We start from the raw sequence: 25,096 nt of genomic DNA, 5'->3' as shown, positions 1-25,096 counted from the left end.
CATGCCGGTCTCTGGATCCGTATTTTGGCTTCTGTGTCTTGATTGCCCTCTCCTTTGTTGTCTTTGGTGTTGCATATGAGGCATTCTTCGACAGTTGTGTTGGTGTCTTTGTCCTGCTCTTCAAAGGAATCTGTTGTAATAGCAGAAAACCTTGCATCGTTTGGCTGATATTGTTTCCTTCCTTTCCTTGGGATGGATGGGATTCTGCAACTGGTGGTAACTGGTTTCCAGTGTACGACATTTTTGTTTCCTTCCATGGTGGTTAAGCATCCATGGGATGTAGTGATTCTGCAGCTGGATCTGGTGCCTGTCATTCACTGGCTGAATTTTGGGGATTTTTCCCACTTTAGTGTCACACTTTTCAGCTCGGTTTGCGAAGCACAACACTTGGCAGTGTGCTGCTAGATGTAGATTCTCTTTTCAAGGGATTGAGTGTTGCTGCAATGCCTGCAGTCCTCTTGTGTCAATCTACAGAAAGGATGATGGAGCCATGAGTTTCACCCCCTAAAGGGTGATCTGATGATGTCTGTCGTGTGGTATCATGACTGGTCAATGATCCTTTTTACTTTCCCGCACTGTGTGTGGAGCTACCTTGGTGGCGAGCTGAAGTGTGTCTGTTGCTTGTGATAGAGCAGGGATGGTTATGGAAACATGGCGCATCATCATTTTGGAATGTTTTTACAAAAGTGGGTTTTCATGCAAACTGTTTACTTGTTACTGAAGCCTGCTGCTAATGAACCTTCCAACCAACTTTGCTGGGAGTCGACTCCAGTCATTGACTTCTCTGATAGTTAGAATAGTTTACCCAAGATTAAACATCACTATCTTTGCATCAAGGTTATCCCTTGCAATGGATTTTCGCCACCTTCAGTCCACCACGTCCTTCTTAATGACCACCTGACCTGACCTAGGCTGGGAAATATGGTTATCCAACAGACTATGATCTTACACGTGGTTGTGTTTCAGCTTCCCGGGTGATGAAACGGTGTTAGTGAATAGTTTTGATTTAAGAGGTGATAAGCAATGCAATAAAATAAATAACTTTTCATTAGGTCTAGCCACTGCACTACAAATCAGAACTACATTTTTAATCTTTTGTCGCTGTATATTGACTTAGACAACCTTTTCTTGCTACTGAATCCCATTGGCTGCCTGTGGTTTGCTGCTCAGCTTGAGTTTGTAATGGTGCTAATGTCTGGTGTATCTCCCACATCCTCGCCCTATGCATAAAGGAAAGTCGGCACACTCCTATCTTGCTGGGTTATGCCTCCAGCTTCGAGTGATGGTCTCACAGACCCAAATGTGCTTTAGCTACAGTCAAAGGCCAGGTAGAATTGTGGTCCATGGTAAAGCAGGTGTCTTCAAGCGATGATCTACCCAGAGTCATAGGCATGGTTAGCTTCCACGTGGTCAGGTTCCATTGCGGTGCGTATATGATGTCTGCTCCCCACTGTGCCTTTGAGGGAAAGGATGATTGTACATGCTCTACTCTGCTCAAAAGAGGCAAGATCAGGGAGCTGATGGTGGGAGGGGTACTGGCCAGTACCAGGTCCCACTGGATGCATGCCGGTGTGTCCTTATTGTGGGCTAGTCAGGTTACAATTAAAGTTAGCAGAACTGAAATTAGTATTTTAGTGAATAGCATATATGTGCTTGAATCTCCTCACCTTCCATCAATTTCAGTGTTTTGCATGTGTTTGTTTTGGAGACGCATTAGCCGCGTCACAATAACCGGCCTGAGCCAGGTCCCTCTCACAGTACACACTCTGAACTGTTTTCCTACATCAGTTGGACGGCATTCTACTTTTACTATGCGGTCATTACTTCGTATTACCATTATTACGCATATTTTAGTTCGCAGATGCCATTACTTAGCATGCACTTACTACGCATAATGGAGTTACTGTGCAAATTAAAGCTCAAAATGCGTTTAGGTTTTGGGGTACAGGGGTAATTTTAGGGGGTCAGGGTGGGTTAGGGTTTTGGGGTGTAGGGGGTATTTTTAGGGTTCAGGGTGCATTTAAGGTTTTGGGGTGCTGGGGTATTTTTGGGGTTTAGGGAGCATTTCGATTTTGGGGTGCTGGGTTAATTTTAGGGGTCAGGTTGGTTGGGTTTTAGGGGTGTACGCCGTAATTTTAGGGTTCAGGCTGCATTTAGGTTTTGGGGTACTGGATTAATTTTAGGGGTCAGGGTGGGTTAGGGTTTTGGGGTGTTTTTAGGGTTCAGGGTGCATTTAAGATTTTGGGGTGCTGGGATATATTTGGGATGCAGGGTGCGTTTAGGTTTTGGGGTGCCGGGATATTTTTAGGGGTCAGGGTCGGATAGGGTTTTGGGGTGGAGGGGGTATTTTTAGGGTTCAGGGTGCGTTTAAGGTTTTGGGGTGCTGGGGTATTTTTGTGGTTCAGGGTGCATTTAGGTTTTGGGGTACAGGGGTAATTTTAGGGGTCAGGGTGGGTTAGGGTTTTGGGGTGTAGGGGGTATTTATAGGTTTCAGGGTGCATTTAAGGTTTTGGGGTGCTGGGATATTTTTGGGGTTCAGGGTGCATTTAGATTTTGGGGTGCTGGGATGTTTTTAGGGCTCAGGGTGAGATAGCGTTTTGGGGTGTAGGGGTTATTTTTAGGGTTCAGGGTGCGTGCCAGGGGATAGGTTACTATTACGATTAATTTTTTGTTTTGAAGTACCAATAACGCGTTGTAACGATATGTGTAATAATTAACAGCGTAGTAAAAGCATTTTTAATTTATTTGTACATATTTTCGAAGTAAAAGCATGCGCACTAAAATCATGCGTAGTAATGGTATTTGCAAAGTAAAAACTTCGAAGTAAATACCTGCGGAGTAACGGTATGCTAAGTAACATCATATATTCCAGTTGGACACTTCCAAATATCCGTGCTCTGCACTTTTCTATATTTGATTTACCAAATCTGTTTTACTAGCAGCTGATAGAGGATTACGCTTAGGTATTGATGTATGTAATTGGATGTGTTGGTGACTTCTGCAGTAGTGAAGAGTCAAATGTGCCAAACCTGATGTACTAAGAAAAAGTCTGTTTTGTGTGCTGCAGCATAAATTTGTGTGTGCCTCTAGGAATTATTGATAATATCTAATCCTTTGCAGCCTTGTTGTGGGGGCTTTTCCTTCTATAAGGTGTTTCTGTCGCCAGTGTTTTGTGGCAGTGTCTCCATCGTAGAGCCCTATTCCTTGGCTTTCCAAGATGGCTACTGATTCTGCCCACTGACCCTCACTGTGCCTTATATCTTTCAGCGGTAGAAATACTTCTTTGTGTATCTGAAAATGTACACAGGAAGGTTTAGGAGCCGCCAGCCGATCTTCCTGATCCAAACCACTTGCTAGATCTCGAAATCCATTGGTTTGTTACATTGAATTTGAAAATATTACTGCAGGGCCCCTGTATGTTTTGAACAATGTCATCCTTTTAGAATGGTCAACGAAGGGAACCGCTTATAACATGAATATCCCTCACCTGGGACCCCTGCCAGGATGCGCCTTCCACCTCCGGGTCAGAGCTTCAGTAGTGGTCTCATTTGAAAACCATCCAGGGCAACCTCCTCCCCAGGAGCCATCCCTGCAGGCAGAGTGCATTGCCCCACATCGCCCCTTGTACCAGCTCATGTCTAGGCTAAGCAAACCCTCTTTAATTGACTTTCCCAAAAATCGAATGAACATATTACGTTGTGCCAATGCCGGTTTCCAATTTGACACCCAATAATCAAAGACAACTTTCCCCAACTCTTAGCGCGCTTTCTAAGGTTTGAGACACCACACAACGCTGCTTTGTATTACTTTGCATCAAGGCGGTGTTACAAGGCTGGTACATGGCCATTCCCATGCAATCACTCATGCTTTTTGACACTAAACCCACTTCCTGTACAAAACCTATGCTAGACTCATGCACGTACCCTAGCACCTTGGCGCCAACGTATCTGCCAGGTGCGTGACTGCTGAAATAAGCGCCAGCGCTAGAGAAAGGGGAGGAGAGAGACATTTATCTGTAAATATGGCTCGCTCCTGCTCTCTCCCTGTCACGCAGCGCAGCGCAGCCTCTTATGACGCTGCGCTGCGTTGCGTAACAGCGTTCAGAATTTGGGCCTTAGACTCCTGCAAAGGAGATGAGAGGGGCTGTAGGGCTCCAGTCACGCACAAGCAGTGCTTGAAATGGACAAATAGAAGTGCAGGTACTATGTAACAGAGTACCTGGTTGATTCTGAGAAGTGATGGTGCTCTCCAATTAAAAGTATTACATTTTTCTTGAGAAGGGCAGGTACTCTCCCTCTCAAAATGAATGAGTACCAGTACTCAGTACCGGACAGTACCTGCCCATTTAAAGCACTGGACACAAGGAAGAAGCGGTTTGTGCTTCCATTTCAAGTAAGGGCGGGCTGGTATAGAAGCGCTACTTAAGTTGTTAGAAAAACACTCCTGAGAGATTCTTTACCTTGAAAAAGAAGATTTTGCCGTCCTGGTCTCCCACCGGGTTCTGCATCCGTATTGAGGCGTCAATGGAAGCTGGGAGTTTCCACTTGGAAGTGATCAGCTGTGGGTATCCTTTCTTTGGTGTCAAAGTTTTGCTCAGCTGGTTCAGTTCCCAAAAGTTTTTACCTATAAGTTGAAGGTAAAGACATATAAAGGAAGCAGCCAATGAGGTCCCATTCGAAGGCTTGAGAGATGGCTCTGGTGCCAGCTCATATAGTGGTGTTGATGCTCAATGCTTATGGACATTCTTTAAAAAGTCAACAATGTGTCTCTTCCCTCGGATGGCAGTCCAAGTATCCCTCAATCTGTTAACAAAATAGTGCATGCTCTCAATTAGTGACTGCCCCTATGCACATGTCTTACACAGTCCCATCTTCATTCTGGGACTCATACAACCCCTCCTGAAGAAGGCTGCTGGAACCATCCTTTGTCACTGTTTGATTTTTTCAAAGAACATAAAAGAATTTGATAGTACCAAACAGTGCTTAATTCGTGAAAAAATAAGTGGCAGGGCCCTTGTCAGGAGACCACCTCAGCTTAGGCCACCCATTGCCCCTGCCTGCACTGCCAATGACAGTACCAACACAACTACTAACCATCCACTCCTACAAAGTCTGACAATTGGAATTATCCCAGGCCCCCAAAGCTATACGAATTTCTTGGTAGGCAGGTCTTAGTCATGTTAAAGCATACTGAATTAACAAACAACTGTTGTTGTGCTCGGAAAACAGCGCTACCATAAGTACAGGTGCTGCCAATTAAGTGCCGGTGCTGAGCACCGGAAACAACTGGCTCAAATTAAGCACTGGTACCAAAGTGGCAATATTGTGAGACAAGAGCCTCTTCTAACAGCTTTCTTAAAGTCGTGTACACTTAGTTATTGTTCCAGTCATCAATCCCTACTTATAACTCTCGGGCGGTCAATTAGTTCTTGTGGGACTCTGGGTAGTGCTGTCGTGTGTTTGGCTGAATACCTGTGTATGAGTGTGTGTGAGTGAAACTTTACAGTATTATATTACATTTTAATCAGCTGACCAATGGTCTCTGGTGTGAGTGGACTGGAGGTCACAGGTGCTGCTCATTGGTAAGCCCTGCCATGTTTATCAAGGGTGTAGGCCTTGGGGCTGCAGTTCCAGATTGGGCAGTTAGTGTGTGGAGCACAGTTGCCCCTCTCTAAGGGGATGGGATGGGGAGCACATGCCCAAGATGGAGCTTCTACTTGTAGTCTTTTACCCAAGGCCATTGGAACACAGCTTTTCACACTTTTCAACGAGGGACCATTAGCTTAGCCTGTCACTCTAGGTGGAGCCAAGAGGAACATTAAGGGAACCATCCCTCCGTTGCTTGAATGATGGGTAATAATAATAATCCGGTATTTGTAAAGCGCAAACTAATAAATACTGGGGGCCGTCGGGGACATTAAGCGAGCTATCGCCCAGAGTCACATGATGCTGAGCTGCCACCAATGATCGAACCATGAGCCCCGCGCTCCGGAGTCAGCCGCTCTGGCCGCTGCACCACACCTCTCCCCTGTAACTGTGACCATAGGTTCATTGCAGGAGGTAACCTATATAACCCCTGCCTAAGTTCCAAAATGGTTGCATGTCAGCAGGAGCTGTGTGAGATCACTGTGTTCCAGGGGAGCACTGTCAGCTTCTCCTGGACCCACAGAGACCTCCACAGTTGCTGTGTTAGCTCCAATAAAGGAATATAAAGAATATTCTTCTGCATGAGACTGCTCTACTTCGCAATGAGAAAAAACAAGAGGGCTCAAGCGGGGAGTCGGCTTCTATGGAAATAGGAAAGGAATTCAAGCTGTGCACACGTTTTTAAGAAAAGAGAACAGGACCCAGTAATGGACTTATTCTTCACCTTTATATTTGCAGTGTAGGTTTGAATTCCTTGGCTATGTACATAGGGACTACTGCAAAGTATTACTAATACAGTAATATTTTCACAGTATGTATAATGGTGTGAGGCAGGGTGGAAGCTAAGTTTAACTAGTTTAACAGAGGTGGTCAATAAAGTTAAGGTAGTGTTTAAACTTATGGATTTCATGTCTTTTGAGTTCTTGTGCTGTATCCTGTATACCCTAGTGTCACATCTATCAACCATAATTTCTGATTAATTTTCAATTATTTTAAGTAAATTGCATTGTTTTTTTTATAGATTCATAGATTTAATTCTAAATGCCAGTTTTACTTTGAAATTCTTTTTAGTACTTCTTACGAACATCATGGTGTAATGTTACTTATTGCAATAATATATATCTCTACTGCGTGGTTCAATAATCAAAATAATACTTTCTTTGACGTAAAAAAGTAACGCAAAGCAGCGCATGGTGCTGCTTTGCATTACTTAGTGCCAAGGGAGCGTACCATGGTTCCCATGCAACCATCCAAAGTTTCTGACGCTAAAGCCTATTTACTAAATGAAGTAGACAGGGTTTACCGTCAGACAACTGTGCCCTTTTGAAGTAGGCACAAGGAAGGAGAAATGTTTTAATTTCTCCTTCCTTTTCTGATTTTATGTGTGTGCTGCACTTTACAGCACACATACAAAGAGGTAAAAAGGTTTAAAGTTAGTCTAAGCATGGTATTTTGTACTCGAAGGCTATCCTTCCAGTACAAAACCTTTGCTACACTCACCAAGACACCCTTGCACTATGGTGCAAAGGTGTCTTCGTCGCACACGGCAGCTGATTTCAGCGCTGGTGCTGGGGAAACGGGAGGAGAGGGCCATTTTTCTGTAAATATGGTGCACTGCTGCTAGCTCCTTTTCACGCAGCGCACCATTTACGGTTGCTGCACTGCGTTGCATGAGTAAGTGGTAAATCGGGCCACCAATGCACCGTGATTGAAAACATTGACGCAAGTCTGATGCAGACTGCCTCGGCAATGAACTCGTCATGCCCACTAATATACATTATAAATAATGGATGAATGATATTGATAATCAGGGTCAAGTGCCCTTGCTCACAAAAAGGAGGAAAACATTATTCTATCCATGATAAAAGCTCATTGGATCAACATTGTAAATCATGCAAAAGAAGAAATGAAAGGAACATCAATTATGTTTGTGGACACAGCTACAATCAAAATATACAAAATAAACATGCAATATTCAGCATACCCTGCCAACTTAGGGCGAACAAAGCAAACACAAGGACAGTTAGGGCTGGACTGTTCCCATGAGGCACAGGGTCAAGACTGATTTGCATATAGCTGTGTCTGAACTGATGTGGTGGAGTGAGCTAAAGACTGATGATGGATTAATCCCAGAATTGTAACTGATGGTGAGTGTCTGAAAAGTTTCACCGCTCTGTCCATTATCTCCTTGTGTTTGCTTTGTTCGCCCTAAGTTGGCAGAGTATTCCTAGACGTGGGTACCTTGCTCACTTTGCCACTGAATTTAAGCTAGCCTGGCTAATGAAGAGTGTTACCCAGAAACCGGTCCCAGGATGCTTGTTTCTGGTTCAGGGAAGACCTGGCTTGGCAGTTCAGTCTGGACTGTTCCAATGAGGCACAGGGTCAAGACGGATTTGCATACAGCTGGGTATGAACTGAGGTGGCGAAGTGAGCTAAAGAATGATGATGGATTCAACCCAGATCTATGACTGGGGGTGAGTGAGTGTCTGAAAAGCTTCAGCGCTCCGTCCATTATCTCCTTGTGTTTGCTTTGTAGAAGTATTTAAAACACATTACCACTCTATTCTGGGCAGGGTGTCAATATTTACAAATGATTACACTACCCCGATTTAACTACATAGTGCAAAATAGCCCATACTCCCTCTCGGATGTGTTTTTCCTTACTATAATTAGATCATTAAGATCCCTACTCTGGTTGGATGTCCCACCATGGATCGCATTATCCACGCTCCAAAGATCTGAATACGAAGGGGGCATAGTGCTAACAAACATTCATAAATATTACAAAGAAGCCCAGGTTAGCATCATAAAGAAATGGGCGTACGCACCACTAGATGACCCTGCATTTAGAATGGACAGGGCTAAGCTGGGAAAGAAAGTCTACATACATCCAATATATGGAGGGAGGGCAGAGGCTGACATCCAATCGGCAACCGCAATGGTCATATCCAACTGACATAAGCTGAATCGAGAAATGGGATGGGCAAAGACACTAACACCAAAAACTCCATTGTGGCTGGGCACTTGACATGGCCCTGAGACAGAGGTACCAGGGTATAAAAATGGGACGACATTGGCCTCTCCACCTTGTATGATGTCTGGGATGCAAACTGTATTGTACCCTTTGAACACCTGCGGTTTGAGTATGAAATGGCAATGAAACAAATATTTAAAGACTTAAAAACTCACTGGGAGAGGAGCCCAAAGAAGTCTCCCCACTATAGAGCAGATTATTAGATGAGAACACGACTCTAAATGCTATTTCCCTCACGTATAGTACACTGATGAGGAACACACAGGGAGAACTGAACCAGCTGAAGGCACATTGGTAGAAAGATATAGGGGAGCTGGAGGAGGGCGACAAGAGAGACGCTCTACTTTTACCAAGAGAGGTGGTCATTAAGGCGAGCTTCTGCCTAGTCGAATAAAAAATATCACATGGGTCTACTACCCCGAGTCCTTATGCACAGAACAGGCAGATCCAGGGATGACAAATTCATACCACACTGTAATCAGAAGGGCCTTTTTCTCCACAAACTATGGGACTACCCCAAACTCCGAAGATATTGGGAGGGAATAATACAAATGCAAGAAGATGCCACTAGAATACATATTGATGCACAAGCACCCTTGTACTATTGGGAAAATGGGGGGGGGGGGGGGGGGCGGGTCAGACGCAAAGTCATACAAACGATTATTGATCATCTGAGGATTCATACTAGCGAAGAGAAAAATAACGCAAAAGTGGGGCAGCACACTATGCTTGCGGCTTCAAGACTGGGCATGGGGAATGGATGTGTGTGTAAGGCATGGGAAAAGATGATCTATGAGGGAAAGGGATGGCTAAAAAAAATTGAAAAACTGTGGCGGCTGGGTGGGACATAGGGAACTAGTGATACGAAAACCTCAAAAGCGGAAATAGAGACAGTGGAGCGGGAATGTCATAGACTGGGAAGAGGAAGGGAAAAGGAATAAGAGGGGCACCCGGATACCTGGAACCAGAACTGTGTATTCAACCTATACTGTCGAGGTTGGGGGACGGGAGACATGTGAGTTGGCCTAATGGCTAGGGCGCTCGACCTGGAATCTGGGGAGCTGGGTTCAAGTCTCGGTAATGACGCTGAACATCCTGTGATTCTGGGCAAATCACTTAATCTCCCCGTGCCTAACCAAAACGAAAAAGAATGTGTCCTCATGTAACGCAACTGGTGCTAAGTAAAGCGCTCTGATACCTGATTCGGGTCAAGTTCGCGCTATATAAAACTTCGTAAAAAATAAAATAAAAAAAATAAAAAATTGTGTGGGTCGCTGCAATGTTTTGTGATTTTTTATTATCTGACAATGTTATGTCAACTTAAAACTCAAATAAAATATTTCACAAAAAATGAATGTTGTTTCTCAGTAACTTTGTATCTGTCTTCATCTCATGCAGTAGTACAAATACCCACAACATTATATGTGACATTTTAAGGAACACGGTTGACGTCATCACTGTTTTATCACTGTTCATGATATCACTGTTCATCAGCCTGAAGAATGATGACAGACTGCCTGATTGGTAGACGGGTAAGACCAAGAGCATATGGATCACAGTTGGTTCCCCTTGTGTGCTAAGTGAATTTGCCTACTAACTCCTACTCCTTGTAGCCCCTGTGAATCTTCATTCACACACAAAAGGTGCCAATGTAAATCCACACTGGCACATGTTGTATCCTATGCAAGTCTGCATTTACAACCCCTGAGGCAGAACCGATTCAACGTTCATACACTTATGTTCTCAATGAAAATGTATTCGACCCTCGTGAGTCCTGCATGAATTGCACTGGTGCCAGTTGTGAGAAAGTGGCTCTGTATATACTGTTCCCTAATAGGTACAGGGTGTACAGAGTCCACAGTCCCCCAGAGGCTGATAGAGGTCAAAGTTAGGTATGACCTTACTCTCAAAAGTGGTAGCTTGGTCGAGCAGTAAGGCAGTACCAGAGGACAGTGTAAAGCATTTATTGTACACACTCAGTCAGCAAATGGTTTCACACACTCAATAACTGAACTCTAGGCCAATGGTTTATATATATAAAATATATGCTTGTTTTATTTTTAGAACCACAAAGGGGGTAAAAATATACTTTCTCAGAATGAGAGGTTGAATATAAATACTTTTGTCTTAAGCAATAAATTTGTGTAAACAGTCACAGTTGGTTGCAATAAACAATCCTATTTCCTAAACATAACAATGCATTGAGCTCAATGGTAAATTCAGGTTATTTGTAATAAATTACTTTTCAGATTACTTTTGGAATTCCAGGTCTGGCTCCTAGAACCAGCCTTGGGTCAGTATTCAGAATCCAGTGATGAAAGTCGACTTAATAACTGTAATGATTTTTAAATAATATTTAGCTATTTCAAAAGTTAGCACTTAGAAAATATTTCAAAGAAAACATTCAATGGATCTCTATGGCAAGAAATTCACATTGCAGGTAGAGTACTTTATCGTTACTTTAGTAATCCAGGACTGGGTGCCTAGACCCAGGACTGGGGTCCTTATCAAAAGCAGGTAAGTAATTTCGTTTGCAGAAATGGTACGATATTAAAACAATATTTCAAATTTGCAAAAATAGACACTTAGAAGAAATTTCACAGAAAAGCAGACAATGGTTTCCTATGGGAGAAAAATGAGTTAGAGGTAAGTATAGTTGTGAACACTTTTCAGGGTCAGGGCTGGGCACCAAGATCCAGCACTGGGAGCTCACCTAGGAGCAGGTGAGTAAATTCGTTTTTGTCACTTGGCTGATTTTTGGTGAATTTTTGCAGTTTTGAAAAGTTCACACTTAGAAGATTTTTGAAGAAAAAGCCAGTCAATGTTACCCTATGAGGAAAATGAAGTTAGCGGTTTAAGGGTAAGTACTCGACTGGCAGAGTTGAAATTCCGGGCATGGACTCAGGGGTCCCCCAGTGTCAGGTAGGTACAGTTGGTTCACCCTCAGCGGTTTCAGGACGGCCGGGTGCAGAGAGAGTTAGGCCCAATGTTATCCTATGAGGGATAGGGGGGCCTTGGTTGGTGGCTGCTGTCTGGCAAGCCACGCGGCTGTGGGAGCTGGGCTCCTGGTCACTTACTCAGGGCAAGTGGGGAAGTAGGTTAGTGTAGAGAGGGCACTGCCAGGGCCACTCGGGCGGCTGGGTGCAGGGTGCTTTTGAGCCTTCGGGCGCTCAATGGAAATCAATGGGAATGTTCCAGTTTGGAAAAAGGCTGCAGGCTCGGGGACGAGGATGTTTCAGGTGCCACCACCACTTCGAGAGGTAAGTTGGGTAGTTGTAGGTTAGGTGGGTACCCCGGGATTGGGCACAGGGGGCCGCAGGGCGCCGGGTGCAGGGGTGCCTTTTGACGTCGGGAATCTTACCCTCTGGTTGATCGCGGTTGGGGTGGCACTTGGTTCTGAGGCTGCAGGCTTCTTCCGGGATGTCGAGGGGGGTCCTTGGGTGCCGGACTCGGGGTCACAGTCGCCGTGGGGTCGTCCTCAGGGTCTTTGTCCACTCCGGCACTGGCCAGGCTTGGCTGGTGCAGAGTGTGTTGGGTCCGTGGTCCCGGGCTGCTGCCAGGGGTTAAAAATAGGTTTCTTGAGTAGAGCCTCTACTCATGGGAGTCCCAGGGGCTTAGAGCCAAAAGGTAGCCAGGTCCTCCGGGGTTGGTGAGGTTGCTGGCCACGAGAGATGCCGCGCTGGTGCAGGTTCGAGAGTCGACAGGCCGGTAGGGCTGGGGCCTAAGCAGTTGGTGTCTTCTTCTCTTTTTAGCAGCTGCAGGGCAGGTCTTTGTTCTTCTTGCTCTTCTTGTAATTTTCTATCTGGAATCTCAGGAAGGAAGGTTCAGGGTGCCCCTAAATACTAGATTTAGGGGCGTTACAGGTAGGTGAAGGCCAGGGACCAATGGGTCCTTGTCCTGGGGTGGGTACACCCCCTATCCTGCCTCTCTCCTGTGGGAGGGGGGCAGTAGCCTAATCCTGATAGGGTAGGGCCTCCCATCTTCAAGATGGCGAGAGCCCGGAGATGTGCTTCACCTCGCCTCCCCCACCTGAGGGGTGGGGTGGGCAGGCTGGCACATCCCCTGTCCTTGTATGGGGTTTCCGGCCAAGCTTCCCGCCAGAGTGGGGGGTTGCAGTGGCCTGGGGAAACTCCAAATGGCGGCCTGCCTTTGAAGCTTCCCTTTGCTCATCCTGGGGGAGGAGATTTCTCACCTCACCCAGGATGTGCATTGTTGCAGGCCCGGGAGAGCAGGGGCTCTCCCACCCAGGGGTCCAGCAACGTGTCTGCTGTGTGGCAGCCTGGGCAGCCTCAGAGCAGACGTGGATTGTAAGTTAGCTGTAAGGGGGCATCTCTAAGATGCCCTCTGGGGTGCTTAGTACATTAAATCCTACACTGGCATCAGTGTGGGTTCAATGTGCTGAGAAGTTTGATACCAAACTTCCCAGGCTTCAGTGGTGCCAATATGGTGCTGTGGAGCTCGTGTTTGACAAGCTCTCAGCACCATGTACTCTTAAATGACAGCACTGCACTTACAGTGCCCAGGAATGGACCCGGGTACTGTAGGGGCACAGGGCTCCTGCTCCTGTGCCCACACCATAGGCGTAATGCACCCAGCTAGAGGGGTGGCTGACATATGCCTTGGCAGTGTAGGTGATGGGCATGGTACACAGGGATGTGTGCCATGTCGACTCTTTGTTTTGTCCTGCACCCAGACACTCAGCCTGCAAGGGCAGTGTGTGTGTAAGGGTACAGGGCCTCTAAGGGTGGCACAATGAGTGCTGCAGCCCTTAGAGGCCTTCCCTGGCCACAAGGCCCTGGGTACCTAGGGTACCATTTACTAGGGGCTGACATGTGGCTAGGGTTTGCCAATTTGGAGTTTGTGTGGTTTAAGGAAGGAACATAGGCCCTGGGCACCTGATTGGCAGGAACCCAGGGTACACTCAATCGAAGTACATTCCGCAATTTAGCAAATAGTGGGGGCATACCATGCAAGAAAGATGGCACTTTCTCACACAACCCCCCCCCCCCCCCCCAAACGAAAGGTGATGAGACTAACCTTGTCCTATGGAGTCTTCATTGTCTAAGTGGAAGAACCTGGAAAGTCCATCTGCATTGGCATGGGCAGTCCCTGGTCTGTGTTCCACTTCAAAGTCCATTCCCTGTAGGGAGATGGACCACCTCAGTAGTTTTGGATTTTCCCCTTTCATCTGCATTAGCCATCTGAGAGGTCTGTGGTCAGTTTGAACTAGGAAGTGAGTGCCAAACAAGTATGGCCTCAGCTTCTTCAGGGACCAAACCACAGCAAAGGCCTCCCTCTCAATGGCACTCCAACGCTGCTCTCTAGGGAGTAGTCTTCTGCTTATAAAAGCAACAGGTTGGTCTTGGCCTTCATCATTGGTCTGGGATAGGACCGCTCCTATCCCTAGCTCAGAGGCATCAGTCTGCACTATGAACTGTTTGGCATAATCTGGAGCTTTTAGAATTGGTGCTGAGCACATTGCTTCTTTTATGGTGTCAAAAGCCTTTTGACAACTAACTGTCCAGTTAACTTTCTTGGGCATTTTCTTGGAGGTGAGTTCTGTGAGGGGGGTCACAATGGACCCATACCCCTTCACAAACCTCCTGTAGTACCCAGTTAAGCCAAGGAATGCCCTGACTTGGGTCTGGGTTGTTGGAGCTATCCAGTCCATGATGGCCTGGATTTTGGGTTGTAAGGGCTGTACCTGGCCTCCACCCACAAGGTGGCCCAAGTACACCACAGTGCCCTGCCCTATCTGGCATTTGGACGCCTTGATAGTGAGACCTGCACTCTGCAGAGCCTCTAAAACCTTCCCAAGGTGGATCAGGTGATCCTGCCAGGTGGAGCTAAAGACAGCAATATCATCAAGATAAGCTGCACTAAAGGACTCCAACCCAGCCAGGACATGGTTCACCAACCTCTGGAAGGTGGCAGGGGCATTCTTTAACCCAAAGGGCATCACAGTAAACTGGTAATGCCCATCAGGGGTGGAGAATGCTGTCTTTTCTTTTGCTCCTGGGGCCATGCCAATCTGCCAGTACCCTGCAGTTAAGTCAAAGGTACTGAGAAATTTGGCAGCCCCCAATTTGTCTATCAGTTCATCTGCTCTTGGGATAGGGTGAGCATCTGTCTTGCTGACAGAGTTGAGCCCTCTATAGTCCACACAGAACCTCATCTCTCTCTTTTCACCCTGTTGATGAGGTTTGGGGACCAGAACCACTGGGCTAGCCCAGGGGCTCTCTGAAGGCTCAATGACCCCTAACTCCAGCATCTTGCTGACCTCAGCTTTGATGCTTTCCTTGACTTGATCTGACTGTCGATAGATTTTGTTCTTGACAGGTGCACTGTCACCAGTGTCCACATCATGGGTACACCAGCTTGTCAGACCAGGGGTCAGGGAAAAGAGGCTAGCATATTGTTGCAAGACTTGCTTGCAGTCAGTCTGCTGTTGGGCAGAGAGGGTGTCTGAAAAAATCACACCATCTACTGACCCATCTTTTGGGCTGTAGGATAGGAGGTCAGGGAGTGGCTCACTCTCTGCTTCCTGTTCTTCATCAGTCACCATCAGCATGGTGATGTCAGCCCTATCATTGTAGAGTTTAAGGCTGTTCACATGGATGACCCTTTTGGGTGTCCTGCTAGTGCCCAGGTCAACTAGATAGGTGACCTCACTCTTTCTCTCTAGGATAGGGTAAGGGCTACTCCATTTGTCTTGGAGAGCCCTTGGTGCCACTGGCTCCAAAACCCACACCTGTTGCCCTGGTTGAAATTCAATCAGTACAGCTTTTTGGTCATACCAGTGCTTCTGGAGCTCCTGGCTGGCCTCAAGGTTCTTGGATGCTTTTTCCATATACTCAGCCATTCTGGACCTTAGGCCAAGCACATAGTCCACTATGTCCTGTTTGGGTTCTTGAAGAGGCCTCTCCCAGCCCTCCTTTACAAGACACAGTGGTCCCCTTACAGGATGACCAAACAGAAGTTCAAAGGGTGAGAAACCTACTCCCTTCTGTGGCACTTCCCTGTAAGCGAAAAGCAAGCATGGTAACAGGACATCCCACCTCCTTTTGAGTTTCTCAGGGAGTCCCATGATCATACCTTTTTGAACCTCTCAACAAGGCCATTGGTTTGTGGGTGGTAGGGTGTAGTAAACTTGTACTGCACTCCACACTCTTTCCACATGTGTGTTAGGTAAGCAGACATGAAGTTGGAACCTCTGTCTGAAACCACCTCCTTAGGAAAACCCACCCTGGTGAAGACACCCAGGAGGGCCTTGGCTACTGCAGGAGCTGTAGTAGTCCTAAGTGGAATTGCTTCAGGGTACCTAGTAGCATGATCCACTACTACTAGAATGAATTTGTTCCCTGAGGCTGTGGGAGGTTCAAGTGGACCCACAATGTCCACACCTACCCTTTCAAAGGGGACCCCCACCACTGGTAGTGGAATGAGGGGGGCCTTTGGGTGGCCACCTGTCTTGCCACTGGCCTGACAGGTAACACAGGAGCTGACAAACTCCTTCACATTTTGGTGCATCTGGGGCCAGTAAAAGTGACTCACTAACCTTTCCCAAGTTTTGGATTGCCCCAGATGTCCAGCTAGGGGGATGTCATGAGCCAAAGTTAGGAGGAACTCCCTGTACTTCTGTGGCACTACCACCCTCCTGGTGGCTCCAGGAGTGGGGTCTCTTGCCTCAGCATACAGTAATCCCTCTTCCCAATAAGCTCTGTGGGTACCACTGACATCTCCCCTGGCTTCTGAAGCAGCTTGTTGTCTCAGGCTTTCAAGAGTGGGACAGTCTCGCTGGCCCTGGCACAGCTCTTCCCTAGAGGGTCCCCCTGGGCCCAAGAGTTCAACCTGGTAAGGGTCAAGCTCCATGGACTCAGTTCCCTCAGGGGTATCTACATCCTCTCCAGGGGGAGAGGGGTTCTGAGTGTTTGGCTGTACAGAAGCTGGTCCCCCAGTCTTCTTGCCCTTCCTCTTGGTTGGTTGGGCCATTATTCCAGGCTCCAAACCTACTTTTTCACCCTTCCTCTTGCTCTGTGCTCTGGTTTGCACACACACCAATTCAGGGATGCCCAGCATGGCTGCATGGGCCTTTAACTCAACCTCAGCCCAGGCTGAGGTTTCCAGATCATTTCCAAGCAGACATGCAGCTGGCAACTTTGGAGAGACCACTACCTGTTTCAGGCCAGTAACCCCCCCCCCCAGCCTAATGTTACCATGGCCATGGGATGACTAGTGGTGACACTGTCAGCGTTGGTGACTGGGTAAGACTTCCCAATCAAGTATTGCTCAGGGGAAACCAGTGTGTCTTTCACCATAGTGACACTAGCACCTGTATCCCTCAGAGCTTCTACCCTAGTTCCATTTACCCAGGGGTACTGTAAGTATTTCTTTAAGTTGGGGGGCCACACAGCCACAGTGGCAAACTCCACTTCTCCCAAGGAGACTAAACTTGCTTCAGTGTGTTCCCAGATTTGCTCAGGGTACACCTCTGATCCCATTTGTATACTTCCTGCCCCAGGAGTGGCTCTACTGGGTGCCTTAGGGGCTTTGTTTTGGGGGCAAGATACAGTTAGGTGTCCCTGCTTCTTACAGGTATTACACCAGGCCTTTAAGGGATCAAAGTTCTTCCCCCTATATGGTTGGGGCACATAGGGAGTAGTTTGGGTCCCACCCACCTGAACAGGTTTTTGGGGCCCTTTGGAAGACTCAGACTTTTTATCTTGGGGATTCTCACCACCTTTCCCCTGGGGAGGTTTTGTGACCACCTTCTTTTGGTCACCCCCAGTGGTTGTCTTGGTCACCCTAGTCTTGACCCAGTGGTCCGCCTTCTTTCCCAATTCTTGGGGAGAAATTAGACCTAGGTCTACCAAATGCTGATGCAACTTTTCATTTGTGCAGTTACTCAAAATATGTTCCTTCATGAATAAATTGTACAATCCAGTAAAATCCTGCACACCATGTCCAGCTAACCAACCATCCAGTGTCTTCACTGAGAAATCTACAAAATCAATCCAGGACTGGGTCTGGGTTTTGTGAGCCCCCCTGAATCTAATTCTATACTCCTCAGTGGTGAATCCAAATCCCTCAATCAGAGCTTTCTTCATGAGGTCATAGGATCCTGCTTCTGGCCCAGAGGGAGTCAGAAGCCTGTCCCTGCAGTTACCAGAGAACAGGTCCCACAGGAGTGCCCCCCAGAGAGGTTTCTTTACTTTCCTGATATCACAAGCCCTCTCAAAGGCTGTGAACCATTTGGTGATATCATCACCTTCCTCAAATTTAGGGACAATCCCTTTGGGGATTTTAGGGTCAGAAGTTTCCTCCCTATCCTTGTTTTTATTATTGCTGCCACCATTGATGGGTGCTAAACCCATCTCTCTCCTTTCCTTTTCTAGGGCCAGGAGTCTGGACTCTAGATCTATTCTTCTGGCCAGCCTCACAAGGCTGTCCTCTTCACTGGGGGGTCCCCCAGTGTCGTCTCTGGGACCAGAGCCACCTGTGTGGTCTCTAGGTGCCCAGATGCTATGTCTTCAGTTGGAGGGTATGGGTGCCATCTCCTCCCTAGGGAATAGTATGGGGAGGTTGCTATCCTCCTCCCCTGTTTCCCTTTCCTCATCTGACTGGCCATCACCATGTTCAGATGGGTGGTCTTTAGCACACTCAGCCAGGAGCTCCTGGAGCCCTTGTTTGGTTGGATGCTGACCCATTTGTAAATTTTTGAGTTTACATAAGGACCTCAATTCCTTGAAAGACAAGTGTAAGTAAGGTGTGAGGTCCAGCTCCTCCACCAGGTCCATGTTATTATTATCACTAATAGCTGGGTTTGTTTGAGACATTCTAACCTGACAGTTCTAACCCTCTACCCTGACTATAGTGACTTTTATTTTTCTAAAATTCTAATGGGACTTAAGCAAGGCCCTAGCAAGACTTTTAGTAATTTTGGAAAAACCAATCAGAATTCTAAAGGCAATTTTTAAGAGTTCTGTCGTGTGATCAGATGGTAACCAAGTAGTCCAACAAATGCAAGTTTGTATCCCACCGCTGATCCACCAATGTGAGAAAGTGGCTCTGTATATACTGTTCCCTAATAGGTACAGGGTGTACAGAGTCCACAGTCCCCCAGAGGCTGATAGAGGTCAAAGTTAGGTATGACCTTACTCTCAAAAGTGGTAGCTTGGTCGAGCAGTAAGGCAGTACCAGAGGACAGTGTAAAGCATTTATTGTACACACTCAGTCAGCAAATGGTTTCACACACTCAATAACTGAACTCTAGGCCAATGGTGTATATATATAAAATATATGCTTGTTTTATTTTTAAAACCACAAAGGGGGTAAAAATATACTTTCTCAGAATGAGAGGTTGAATATAAATACTTTTGTCTTAAGCAATAAATTTGTGTAAACAGTCACAGTTGGTTGCAATAAACAATCCTATTTCCTAAACATAACAATGCATTGAGCTCAATGGTAAATTCAGGTTATTTGTAATAAATTACTTTTCAGATTACTTTTGGAATTCCAGGTCTGGCTCCTAGAACCAGCCTTGGGTCAGTATTCAGAATCAAGTGATGAAAGTCGACTTAATAACTGTAATGATTTTTAAATAATATTTAGCTATTTCAAAAGTTAGCACTTAGAAAATATTTCAAAGAAAACATTCAATGGATCTCTATGGCAAGAAATTCACATTGCAGGTAGAGTACTTTATCGTTACTTTAGTAATCCAGGACTGGGTGCCTAGACCCAGGACTGGGGTCCTTATCAAAAGCAGGTAAGTAATTTCGTTTGCAGAAATGGTACGATTTTAAAAGAATATTTCAAATTTGCAAAAATAGACACTTAGAAGAAATTTCACAGAAAAGCAGACAATGGTTTCCTATGGGAGAAAAATGAGTTAGAGGTAAGTATAGTTGTGAACACTTTTCAGGGTCAGGGCTGGGCACCAAGATCCAGCACTGGGAGCTCACCTAGGAGCAGGTGAGTAAATTCGTTTTTGTCACTTGGCTGATTTTTGGTGAATTTTTGCAGTTTTGAAAAGTTCACACTTAGAAGATTTTTGAAGAAAAAGCCAGTCAATGTTACCCTATGAGGAAAATGAAGTTAGCGGTTTAAGGGTAAGTACTCGACTGGCAGAGTTGAAATTCCGGGCATGGACTCAGGGGTCCCCCAGTGTCAGGTAGGTACAGTTGGTTCACCCTCAGCGGTTTCAGGACGGCCGGGTGCAGAGAGAGTTAGGCCCAATGTTATCCTATGAGGGATAGGGGGGCCTTGGTTGGTGGCTGCTGTCTGGCAAGCCACACGGCTGTGGGAGCTGGGCTCCTGGTCACTTACTCAGGGCAAGTGGGGAAGTAGGTTAGTGTAGAGAGGGCACTGCCAGGGCCACTCGGGCGGCTGGGTGCAGGGTGCTTTTGAGCCTTCGGGCGCTCAATGGAAATCAATGGGAATGTTCCGGTTTGGAAAAAGGCTGCAGGCTCGGGGACGAGGATGTTTCAGGTGCCACCACCACTTCGAGAGGTAAGTTGGGTAGTTGTAGGTTAGGTGGGTACCCCGGGATTGGGCACAGGGGGCCGCAGGGCGCCGGGTGCAGGGGTGCCTTTTGACGTCGGGAATCTTACCCTCTGGTTGATCGCGGTTGGGGTGGCACTTGGTTCTGAGGCTGCAGGCTTCTTCCGGGATGTCAAGGGGGGTCCTTGGGTGCCGGACTCGGGGTCACAGTCGCCGTGGGGTCGTCCTCAGGGTCTTTGTCCACTCCGGCACTGGCCAGGCTTGGCTGGTGCAGAGTGTGTTGGGTCCGCGGTCCCGGGCTGCTTCCAGGGGTTAAAAATAGGTTTCTTGAGTAGAGCCTCTACTCATGGGAGTCCCAGGGGCTTAGAGCCAAAAGGTAGCCAGGTCCTCCGGGGTTGGTGAGGTTGCTGGCCACGAGAGATGACGCGCTGGTGCAGGTTCGAGAGTCGACAGGCCGGTAGGGCTGGGGCCTAAGCAGTTGGTGTCTTCTTCTCTTTTTAGCAGCTGCAGGGCAGGTCTTTGTTCTTCTTGCTCTTCTTGTAATTTTCTATCTGGAATCTCAGGAAGGAAGGTTCAGGGTGCCCCTAAATACTAGATTTAGGGGCGTTACAGGTAGGTGAAGGCCAGGGACCAATGGGTCCTTGTCCTGGGGTGGGTACACCCCCTATCCTGCCTCTCTCCTGTGGGAGGGGGCAGTAGCCTAATCCTGATAGGGTAGGGCCTCCCATCTTCAAGATGGCGAGAGCCCGGAGATGTGCTTCACCTCGCCTCCCCCACCTGAGGGGTGGGGTGGGCAGGCTGGCACATCCCCTGTCCTTGTATGGGGTTTCCGGCCAAGCTTCCCGCCAGAGTGCGGGGTTGCAGTGGCCTGGGGAAACTCCAAATGGCGGCCTGCCTTTGAAGCTTCCCATTGCTCATCCTGGGGGAGGAGATTTCTCACCTCACCCAGGATGTGCATTGTTGCAGGCCCGGGAGAGCAGGGGCTCTCCCACCCAGGGGTCCAGCAACGTGTCTGCTGTGTGGCAGCCTGGGCAGCCTCAGAGCAGACGTGGATTGTAAGTTAGCTGTAAGGGGGCATCTCTAAGATGCCCTCTGGGGTGCTTAGTACATTAAATCCTACACTGGCATCAGTGTGGGTTCAATGTGCTGAGAAGTTTGATACCAAACTTCCCAGGCTTCAGTGGTGCCAATATGGTGCTGTGGTGCTCGTGTTTGACAAGCTCTCAGCACCATGTACTCTTAAATGACAGCACTGCACTTACAGTGCCCAGGAATGGACCCGGGTACTGTAGGGGCACAGGGCTCCTGCTCCTGTGCCCACACCATAGGCGTAATGCACCCAGCTAGAGGGGTGGCTGACATATGCCTTGGCAGTGTAGGTGATGGGCATGGTACACAGTGATGTGTGCCATGTCGACTCTTTGTTTTGTCCTGCACCCAGACACTCAGCCTGCAAGGGCAGTGTGTGTGTAAGGGTACAGGGCCTCTGAGGGTGGCACAATGAGTGCTGCAGCCCTTAGAGGCCTTCCCTGTGTGGTAAATTTTAATTACCTAGACTTAATTTATGCGGTAAAATACAATACGAATAACTCAGTAAAAATAAGAGGCAGAATCCGTGGTATTCGAGGGTATAATAGGGTATTTATTCCTTACAAAGGAATGATGATGGTTCAAACCAGGCAATCGAGTTCCGTCACCACGAAGGTTCAGGAAGGGATCAGCAAATACATTATTGACAAGTTGTCATATTTATATTGAAGTGCATTACAGTAAAGACAGATGCAGGAGGCGTAACAGCTGATAAGAATACACATACGTAATAGAAAAGGCGTTTACAATAGGCGTGCATAGAGGCGTATACTACAAACGTCATTATGATGATGACACAAGTGGGTGGATCCATAAGAGAATCCTGCAAAGTCAGCGGAAATACATGGCAGAGATGCGCGCGCAGCCGCATGACGTGTGATTGATGTGTAACTAGAGGGTGAAGGGAACTTGACATTTTGCCCTACATGTGGAGACAGAAGTCTGAGGTGTCAGGACAACCTAGTCCTAAATCATATCTAATATCTTGTGTTTAAAGAACTATATTATCTAGAAGGAAAGGTCTTCTCGGACAGATCCTATTCTATACTGACTGCTAGTGCGTGTACAGGCGTCTAAGTGTCTATATGAGATGCGAGGGGGGCATGGGCCTACCATGGTAACGAGAGTCATGAATTACTTGCACGGAGACAGTAAGGCCGGGCCCTTTGCTCTGCAGCTAGAGGGATGTTTACCTAAGCTACTTAGACAGGAATGCATTTCTTGAGGAGCGGAACAGATAACTTGAAGGCTGAATACAGTTTTGGCAGGCAACAGGCCGGGCTAAGCACCGTTAGCCGCGCAGGAAGTAAGACAAAGTTCATGGATACAGACGCAGGTCCAGGCTGGAGCATTCAGAGGCAGAAGCAGGAAAAGGCTCGATGGCAGAATTCAGGGCCTACCTTGCCAGAGCTGGAAAACGTGAAAAGTATACCATATAAAGACGGTGGCAAGGCATACTTAGGAACGGAATATCTGACCCATTCATGGCAGATATGAAAGAGTACATATTAACGTTGGACACAATTGTATTTGCGTCTTCATAGCTTGAAGTGGAGGGAACATACATGTATTTGTAGCATGTACATGGAGCCGTTGGGGTCTAGATAGGGGACACAATTGACCATAAAAATTCATATTTCCTCATTCCCTCCTTGTCCCCTACGGACCCTCATGAAATATCGATCCTCAGGAATCCATCAATCTGTTCATGTAACATCATTTGCTCTTCTTTCTTCTTCCGGGATCTTGAATGAAAACTTGAACGTGGAATACACGATGTGGCACACAGGCCGCAAATCGCTGGTCCACATTGTAGACATAGGCAACAACTGAATACTATGAGAAGGCCAATACCTAGGAATGATAGGACTTTCCATCCCCAGGCTGACAACACGCTCCAGAACCAACTGGACCATGTCCAGATGCCTGCATTCTGATGTATCTGATTTGCAATCTTGTGAAGACGAGTTATGGCTTTATATACGGATGGCGCGTTTTCTGGGATGAAAACACAGCAACTTGATCCGATGACCCTACAAGCTCCGCCCCTATCTGCTAGGATGACGTCAAGGACAAGACGATTTTGGAGAACAACAATCCGCATCGCAGACTGCTCCTCTGTTAAGTTGCCTAGGGCAGAGGTGGTTTCATTCACTACTGCTTCAAGGGTTCTGGTTAATCTACGTATCAGTTTACTGTTTGAGACAACACCTATGTAAGGAAAGAGACCTTTATTGAAGTCTGTATATTGTTCCCATGCTGTTTCGGTGTAGTCAACAATCGGGATATCTCTCTGGGGTCTATGGTGTACTAGATTGGTATTTCTATGATAATCAGGAGGGGCTAGAAAAACAGGTGGCAGAAGGAATGCAATGTAACAGGTACCATCCCAATCTAGGGGTAGGCGTATATATGCGGTGTGACCACAGATGAAGTAGGAGTGACGGGAAGCTCTAAATGTAGACTTGCCTTTATCACTGAATTCGATCACAGTAGTACATTTACTATGACCCAGGTGTACTGAACCATTCTTTCTTACACATAATTCACCTTTGACTGGTAATACGGACATAGCAGGCAAGACTAGTGTAGCTTCAGATTCAACATTTAGAATCATGAGGTTAAGTGTAAAATTACCTAATCCATACACTTCATTTTCTAGGTCCGTTCCTGTTCTTTTGGGAAGTCCCTCCTTGTTAGGATGACAGGCTTTAAGCAAAACTAAGTTCAGGTTTCCCCATACCCAGTTGCTCTGGTATACTACAGTGTTTGAATCTAAGGAGTTAATCAAACTAAACCATGCTCCACAGGAACCATTGTGTGTAAATGGGTACGGAAAGAGAGGCAGAACTCCTTTGTATTTCTGATAGGGAGGGAGTCGGCCACATATCCAACAATTGGTAGCATTGCTGGTCTGATGGGAATGATGTAACATACTAATAAATGTGTTGTTGCGCAGCGCAAATCTATAGGACAACTCATGTGGAGGTAATTCACTAAAAGAATGTTCGGCAGTAACATTGTAAGCACGCTTGAAAATAGGATAGTACATATGTAACAGTATGCTTGCAGCAATAATAAAAAGACTTAGAAAAAACATAATCAACAGTGTCACTATACAGTGACTATGAAGTGATTTACAGTATGCATGTTTCTTGAGCTGTTTCTGTCTATTTTTCTCTCTAATTCGGTCTAGAGGATACATGTCAAAGACTTAATTCAACCGATTCACCTTGGAGAGGACTTAAACAATCGAATTGTCTGACTTGCTAGACCTTAGTTTCAGTTTGTATTCCTGTGTTTCAGTCTGTTCAACCAGGGGGAGTTTTGAATCAGTCTCTGGAAGGGGGCAGGGCTGAGAGTTCAGTTCGGATGGTAGTCCATGAAATTTCTTGATATGACTCGAGTGTAACCAACCCTTGCGACCTTCGACCTTTACTGCTGTCCTCGTCGTTAGGAGAACCAGCTTTGGTTGTAGCCAGCGAGGCTCCAACGGACTCCTCCTGTCGAAATTTCTGACGAAAACGAGATTTCCCGGAACCACTTAATGGGGTTTTACCTCGGTGTTGTCGGGAAAGGCTGCAGCTACCTGTGAACGGCAAGATTGTAGTGCAGACATCAAGGAACCAAGGTAATCTGTCAGCATATTACAATCAACATCAGTTATTTTACGAGGTATAGGCGTCCCCCACATATTTGGTGGCCTACCGAAGACCACCTGGTACGGGGCTAGCCCTGTGCGAGAATGTGCTACCATTCTCATGTAAAATAGTGCAACCGGTAAGGCTACTATCCAGTCGACACCTTTCTCTCTACAGATTTT

General features: G+C 46.8%; 1 protein-coding gene across 1 annotated transcript in view; it reads right to left on the bottom strand.

The window, feature by feature from the left end:
* The window catches only part of LOC146799601 (matrix metalloproteinase-18-like), a 102,220-nt gene that overhangs the window by 36,515 nt on the left and 40,609 nt on the right, over nt 1–25,096 (bottom strand). The window contains exon 6 of the mRNA XM_085627176.1: nt 4,460–4,623. Coding sequence (XP_085483302.1) covers nt 4,460–4,623 — 164 coding nt within the window. The remainder of the gene's footprint in view (nt 1–4,459; nt 4,624–25,096) is intronic.

Source organism: Triturus cristatus, chromosome 9 (genome assembly GCF_964204655.1).
Source record: "Triturus cristatus chromosome 9, aTriCri1.1, whole genome shotgun sequence".
Taxonomy (NCBI): domain Eukaryota; kingdom Metazoa; phylum Chordata; class Amphibia; order Caudata; family Salamandridae; genus Triturus; species Triturus cristatus.
This window is presented reverse-complemented; position numbering and strand designations above follow the sequence as displayed.